The 7,746-nt window shown below is 43.8% G+C and overlaps 1 protein-coding gene across 1 annotated transcript; it reads right to left on the reverse strand.

The window, feature by feature from the left end:
* Positions 1 to 3,639: 3,639 nt before the first annotated feature.
* On the reverse strand, positions 3,640 to 7,304 carry si:ch211-284k5.2 (uncharacterized protein CFAP97D2). The gene is made up of 5 exons (XM_026312098.1): positions 7,210 to 7,304; positions 6,214 to 6,294; positions 5,906 to 6,024; positions 4,747 to 4,930; positions 3,640 to 3,919 (listed from the first exon to the last, which is right to left on the reverse strand). The coding sequence occupies exons 1-5, from the start codon at positions 7,300 to 7,302 to the stop codon at positions 3,836 to 3,838; spliced, it is 561 nt and encodes a 186-aa protein (XP_026167883.1). The 5' UTR covers positions 7,303 to 7,304; the 3' UTR covers positions 3,640 to 3,835.
* Positions 7,305 to 7,746: the final 442 nt, after the last annotated feature.

Here is a 7,746-nt window from a genome sequence, read left to right on the forward strand (position 1 = left end):
CACACTGGATCAACACACTGGGCCTGTTTGACCGACCAGTATGACGACACAAACCCTCGTCAAATCCCATTTTTAGCCTTAATTCATTTACATTTGTCAGAGTCTCATCGCCAGCTGCTGTTTGATCACTGTGATACTGAAGGAAACTTAAAAACTGCAGTATTCTGAATGAAGTTCTGCTCTTTTTCTTCTTTCTGTGATTCATGGAAATATATTGACATTTAATGTCTCTCTCTTTTGGTTCGTCCTACTGAAACATCCACGTCTATTACAGATAGATCAAGTTTAATATTCTGTCTATGGTGATGAGTTTTATTATCAGGAACAACAGGGAATATTTTATCCCTAACCCCCCTCCTGTCAGAATGAGGCTTCACGTTAAATGTTAAGCCTGAGTCTGACTGTGATCGTATCAACACGAATTGTTCCCAAAGTGTGATTAATATAAGCACACACACATTCCCTCCCCATCAATAAAACACGAAGGCAAAGCTGGACGGCAGCAAGCTGCTGTCACTCTGCTGGAAATAACAAGTGGAAACTCAGAGTCGATGCAGCTCAGTTAAAGCAAAACAGACAGTAAAACAGCCTGTACATCAGCCTGAGGGTCAGTCAGTGAGCACTACATCCTGTTACTGGAGGACAGAATGAAGGACACACTGGAGGACACACTAGAGGAAAGACTGTTTACCTTCCTGCCTGGGAGAGTGTGCATGTCCCAGTCCTGTCCTGGTCCAGCCTCTAGATGTCCCTGGATTCCTTCCCCTGTGTCCCATCTACTGTGACTGCTCACCTGCACACCTGTTACCATTTCCCTAATCTACTGTCCAGTATATATCCACTTCTCAGTTTCCCCATGGACGTTCATGCAGCCTCTGATTCTCCCTGCTTGTTTTTTTCTGCCTGGACTTAGGGAAATCCTCGTTTCTGCCAGCCAATCAACTCCTCTGTTCACCGTTTCCCTTGACAAGCCTGTCACACAATTAAATCCCAAAGGTCAGATCACTACTCACTCAGACCAAAACAAAGAAGAAAATCAGGCGGCCCATGACAACAGAGTGAATAAATGAAAAACATCACAGCAGAGAGACTAAACTGCCCTGACATCATTTTAACCAACCCAACCCAAATAATCAAGCAGCAGATGGAGAACTGTTTCATTTGCTGACACACAGTAAATAAATGTTCTAGAAATTACACAAACTGAGAAAATAACTGTTGGGTCAACAACAGCACAACAACTTAGTCTTTATGGTCTTTCTGAAACCCTCTGTCCTCAGTCCCTGGATCTCTTTTATATTAGTTGTGTTTTAATTCTGAAAACTTTACCAACAGTCTCCTAAAGCTACAGCAGCTCTAACCCTTACCTCCATGAGAACCTCCACCATGATCTACACCAACCTGCCTGGTACTTACCTGCACAGACCACTTCACTTCCTGCACATTTCACTGTTAAAGTTTTGTTAAATTTCTCTTTTTTTTTCTTTTTTGCTGAAAATCCAAAACTGAAACCTCTCAGTTCCCAAAGTATGAGGGCCTTGGGACTGTAAAAGCCCCTGGCAACAGTTCCAGCTTCAGTCTCACCTGGACACACCTGAATCTGGGCAGTGTGTCCCATTCTTCCTGCAGATCCTTTCAGGCTCTGTCAGATTGTATGTATCTTCAGGTTCTGCACAGACTTTCTGAGGGGTTTCATTGTGGACTTTGGTCGTGTTGTCTGACATGTTAAACTTAATGCAGCTTACAGGTCCACAAACTGGTTTTCATTGGAGCAGTAGAAAAGAGGGGCCTATTGAAACTTTTTGTTGGCTGAGCAAAGTGTTTGGCAGAATATCTGCCTGTTTTACAAATGTTGAATATCAGTAGCAGACCCAACCTATAGCTAACTTCACAGTAGTCCTCTAACGTAAGGGGCTCCAGGTCCATCTTGTTCAGATGTTGCATATTACAGAATAATCACAAAAAGACCTAAAACAAACATGTAGGGAATAAATTCTGTCCTAAAACACCTAAAGGTCACAGGAATATGAGATTAAACACAGTTTCCCCTCTTCAAACCTCGGTGTTGTAGTACCCAAGTAATACTGCCACTTGAGTATTGCTCCTGAAAGCTTTGGAGTACAGGGTGCTGTTTAAAATAGTGCACTAATAAATCTGGTCTGACTTTAATGAAGTCAGCAGCTGTAAAACATGGAGGTCCAGAGACTGGATGCATGTACATGTGGAACTTGTGTTTTTTGTTTTTAACAGAATGAAAGTCGTTGGATGACTCTAGTTATCGGCTGGTTAAGGGCTACAGACGCTGGTTAACTGGACCCACATGGGGAGACCTCAGGACAGACCGCTGGTGTCAAAGGTGTTTACTCCACGCACTGAATGTCTGACACTGGCAGGAGGAACATTCAGATTTTATTCATGAAGATTCCTGCTTTACATTATGAGGATTGATGGGAGACATGAGCAGTTTGTTTTAAAGGTTTAATCCTGCTGGACTGGAACACAGGCTTAGCTAAGTTTGTTTATTAGCAGCTGCTGATTATATTTACATGCATGAGCTTGTCATGACTTTTTGAGCAGAGTTCTCTGTTTAATTTTGTGCTGCCTTTCTATCCTGTCAGACCAACATATAAAGAAAAGGAAATCAGCACAGACACCTGGACTCCTGGACGAGCAGGTCGGATAGTGAGTAGATGGCAGGTGGCTCCTGTGTGGACGGTGTACTTGTCTGTGGATGTCAGACTGGAGCATCACTAATACTTAGACACTGTGGCACCTATAGCCTTCACATGGTCTCTAGTTCCCTTTGCTTTTTGTTGTCAGATTTTAACATATTATCACTTGATCTGCGAAAATTCTGGCTAAATGTTGACAGTGTGTATCACCTGTACAGATCAGTAGCTTGTTCAGGACCATGAGTCTCAGCCTGGACTCTGTCTCTGCACAGTCTCTGAGCCTCTGTCTTTAATACGTTTCTGCTAATAGAAGCCAAACAAGCTGAGGTGCCCTGTGGTGCTCCAACACTCTTCTCTTCTGGTAAATACGCTCATTAATCTTCTTCCTCTCTGGCTCAACTGGTCACAGAACACAGACGTGTATTTACTGCCATCTGCTGGAGAAACTCATATTTTACTGAACTGACAAAATATCTCAGGTATGTAATCAAATCTCAATTCAAAGTCTGGTGATAAATGGCACAGCTGACAATCCAGGAGATTTCACTGGATTTAAAGAAGCACAAACCACAGGAAACAACCACAGCAGCACCCTGTGATCCACAGTCATTCCACTTTATTATGTCTAAATCTATGTTGGAGTAATGAAGGTTCAGCACAGAACAGAACCAGCAGCTTGGTACCTCAGAAAACAGGCGGGGACCACGGCAGGTCAGACTCAGCCTGTCAGGCTCAGCTCCACAAGGCGACTATTGGTTGTGTGAAGGTTGAAGACATGGTGCATTAACATCATCTCACTAAATACCCACAATGCCAAAATGCTGCCTGAACACCATGTCAGCATTAGCTTCACTTTCGTTCATTAATAACCACCATCAAGTTGTTTTACTTTTCATCAGGACAAGGAGCAGTCAGGAGACGCCAGCAGTGACAGAAGGTTTTTCAGACTCACAGGACAGATGTTGGCTTACTGTGACTATGTCGGCTGGAGTTTCAAGACATTTTAAAATAATAATGAGGTTTGTTGTTTAATAGTAGATCAGTCTGTTCAGAGTTGATATTGTGCTATAATTTCAGTGCACCGTGTTTATAACCGTCACACGACCAGCAGCACTAATGAGGGCCCCCATAGGAGTCCCCATAGGAGCCCACTGTAAGGAGCGTCAGGATACTCTGTGGGTGCTGCTGCTGCTCGCTGAACGCTCGCCGCCCTCCGCTGCTGCAAACTTGACCTTCCTGTGCGACCTCTGCAACACAAACACACAGCACTGATCGCACATGCTCCACTCACTGTGTATCAGCACTCACACACAACCGCCACTCTCACAGTCCATTCATTCATTCACTCTTTCATTTGTTCATTCATTCATTCATCATTCAGTCTTTCATTCTTTCATTCATTCATTCGCTCTTTCATTCGTTCATTCATTCATTCATTCGTTCACTCATTCATTCATTCACTCTCTCATTCGTTCATTCGTTCATTCACTCTTTCATTCGTTCATTCATTCATTCATTCGTTCACTCATTCATTCATTCACTCTCATTCATTCATTCGTTCATTCACTCTTTCATTCGTTCATTCGTTCATTCATTCATTCATTCATTCATTCACTCTCATTCATTCATTCATTCATTCATTCTTTCATTCGTTCATTCATTCATTCATTCATTCGTTCAGTCATTAATTCACTCTTTCATTCGTTCATTCACTCTTTCATTCGTTCATTCATTCTTTCATTCTTTCATTCTTTCATTCGTTCATTCATTCATTCATTCATTCACTCACTCATTGATTCAGTCCTCCAGGCTTCTCCTATGTCTGGTACCTTTCCTTTCAGCAGTGGCCCTTCCTGTTTCTGATGCAATGTGCTGAATTATGTGTTGATGGACACTGAGCAGGACCTGAATCACTTCTCAGTTAAAATCTTCAAGCGCTGGTGGTTCACATGTACAGTCACTCTAAGTTTACCTGGGCCAGTGATGTGTTTTTACTAAGTTAGAATTTCAGAGTCTTTGTTTTGTTTTCCCAGCACATGTTCAGAGTTTCACGTTCTGTATTTTCCACTCTCACCTGTTTTTCTGCAAGCCCTCGGGGGTATCGAGAAATGTCATCCCTGAGACGCTGCGCCCTCTCCCAGTCCGCCAACCACAGCTGGCGGTGGTACTCCGACTGGCGGGACGTGAGTCTCTGGTAGATGGCCAGATTCTGGTGGCTGACCAGTAGAAGCTCCTCCCTCCTCTTGTCAGCATTGAGACTGAGGAGGAAACATGAGTCAGATACCAACCTGAAGCTCATATGCATCATACGCACAAACCTCGCAGCAGACAGTCTGAAATAAAGCTGTAAGTGCAGACTTTGTGGCTCCACTGTTCAAATACAAACTGCAGATAGATGGTTGGCTTATTGAAAGTCTCAGGGTTGTGGTTTCTGAGCATTATATTGTCAGTGTGTCGTAATTAAAGAGAAATGAAATATCAAATGATCATCAGCGTTAATTATTTTAAGAAAATCTGATGCTGGACTCCAGAATAAATTGATAAAGCACGTTTGCATGAGCTGTCAGAGAAATTACATCTACAGCACATTTGATCGTGAGCGACTGTTCACACACTGACCCACAGCCGTGACTCTAAAAGTCAAGAACATGTTTTACTAAGCTGAAGATTTTTCAGGTATCACTGAAGCTTTACAGCTCCTGTCATGATGAAAGATTTTCCAGGCGAGTGTGAGGGTGGATAACTACCAGGGGCTGTCACCGCCATCACTTCCACCTCCAGATCAATAATTCAGCACCATAACAGAGCAGGGCTGGTCACATCAATTATGGAAAGGCCCAACTGGCCTCATCATAGCGATGTTGAAGAGGCTGAGGTTTCACTGTGAAGGCCACCGTGCAGCACACAGGCTTCCAGGCAGATCAATATAAAAAGTGATATTATTGCTTGTACTGTGGCTCCCAGTGCTGCTGCTCAATGAATCAGGCCACAGGAGACAGTGTCACAGTCCAGTCCAGATACTAGTTTTCCATGAACTGTCTTTGCTCTTCAGACTTCCCCGGATTCTACCCTACACACCTGCCACTCATTCCCTGGTTACCCAGTCCTGAGTCCCATTCCAACCACACCCGCCTCCACTTCTCTCATGAGCCCCCTATTTATTTACCTTTGATGGACTCTTTGGATTCTCCCTGCTGTCAGTGGATTTGGCCACAACCAATTCATATTCTTACCTTCTCGGGTGGTACTGGTTCTGGTGGTCCACCAAGCCTTTAGAGCAAACTATGTCAGCCATTCTGGAGGCCAGGAGGCGGTTATCTCTGTTGATGGTCGACAGCCGCTCACCCTGCAGCTGAACACATCAACCAGGAGTTTAAACACAGACACACTTTTCATAAAATCAGTGTTAAATGGCAGGACAGGATGACCAACACATTTTAGTCTCATCAGGTTCTTACTATTTAAAGTGTTTCATACTGTTTTACTGTGTTTTATAATGATAGAAAGTGACAGGAAGTGGTAGTGACAGCTGACTACTCACCTGCAGTTTTTTCAGTTTGAGCTGGACATGAGCTGGCGTCCTCAGGCCTTTGGTGTCCACTACGGGCAGGGCAGAGCTCACCTGCACAGGTAGACGCAGGGAAGAGAAATGCAGCTGCAGGTCATACCAGGGTCAGCAGGTCTCCACCAACCAAACATTACATCTGGTCCAACCAACAAATCAACCATGTTGCTCTGTTGCTTCTGTCAGGTGTCTATAAAAGACTCAATGTGGCTGCAGTGGCAGAAAAGACTGGAGGACACCAGAGTTTTTTAAAGGACAGAAGGAATCAACTCAGATAAGTTGTTTTTATTTGTCAGTGACTATCAGTTTAATATGTGTGTGAGTTAGTTTACCTCAGGGAATAATGAATCATTCTTTACTATTGTTAAATAAATGTCAGCTGCTGTTGGGAGGGTTGCAGCTGTTCTGCTTTGCTAAGATGGAAATATGATACTGAGGTCTTTGAACCACAGACTGCAGATAAAGATGGAGGATGTGTCACTGCCACTGTGCAAAACTAAAGCCAAAATATCCTGAATGCCATTTTGATTTTGTGACACTTCTTCCAACCAGATTCTGCGCAGACGTGACCAGAGGAGGAGCCACGGTATCAAATCACCAGTCAAAGCTGAAATCTTCCTGTTTTTATAAAACCTGACCAGAAAACTATTGTACTCAAATCAGCATGAATCATTAACTCCAACAGTTTGCATCTAAAATGAGGTTTGGCACAGAGGTGCTGCAAACTGCTGAGAAAACATCTGTTCTAATGTTGTTTTGTTCTGTCTGGTTGATTTGGACTTTATTGTCTTTAATGTGACGTCAACGTCTCCAAACTACCAAACATCTTTCTCCAGAACAAATTCATGTCCAGCCACAGCTTCCTCAGCCCTGCACCTCCTCCTCAGCAGATCAACCAAAATCCCCCAGCACTAGACTGAGACTTCATTCATCCCTGCTCACCCCTCCACCTCCCCCTCTACGCCCTCCTACCTTCCTGCGGTGGTTCTCGTAGTTGTTCTGGTCCCATCGCTGCTGCAGGTAGCGGTTGGTGACGGGCTGTAGCGGCTGGTACGACCTGTGCATGCTGATGATAACCACTCACTGTGAGTCTAATGACCCGACAGGAGGTGTGTGCTGTGTTGTGTGTTTGCAGGCCTGGGGGGTTGTCACCATGGAGATGTGCCCCTCTTTATCTCATCGCAGCCCGGTAAAGTTCCTATGAATTATTACTAAGCTGCACCATGCTGAGCGGTTAGCACACACTCACACACCTGAGATTAATTTACTGGGGTTAGATTATAACACGAAACCTCACATTCATCTTTTTCACATGATGTCGAGGGAAGAAAGTCACAGTCTGGTAATTAGATGAAAACAACTATATCTAGTTCTTTATCTTTGCCTCTGGTTTTCTAGTCACTGTGGCTTGAATTGTGATATTACAGCCATGTTTGAACCGAGCATGTGGCACAGACAGAATGTTTCCCCAAGACTCTGCTAAAGAGTTCATTCATTCGACTCAGTCAG

Source organism: Mastacembelus armatus, chromosome 6, assembly GCF_900324485.2.
Source record: "Mastacembelus armatus chromosome 6, fMasArm1.2, whole genome shotgun sequence".
Taxonomy (NCBI): Eukaryota; Metazoa; Chordata; class Actinopteri; order Synbranchiformes; family Mastacembelidae; genus Mastacembelus; species Mastacembelus armatus.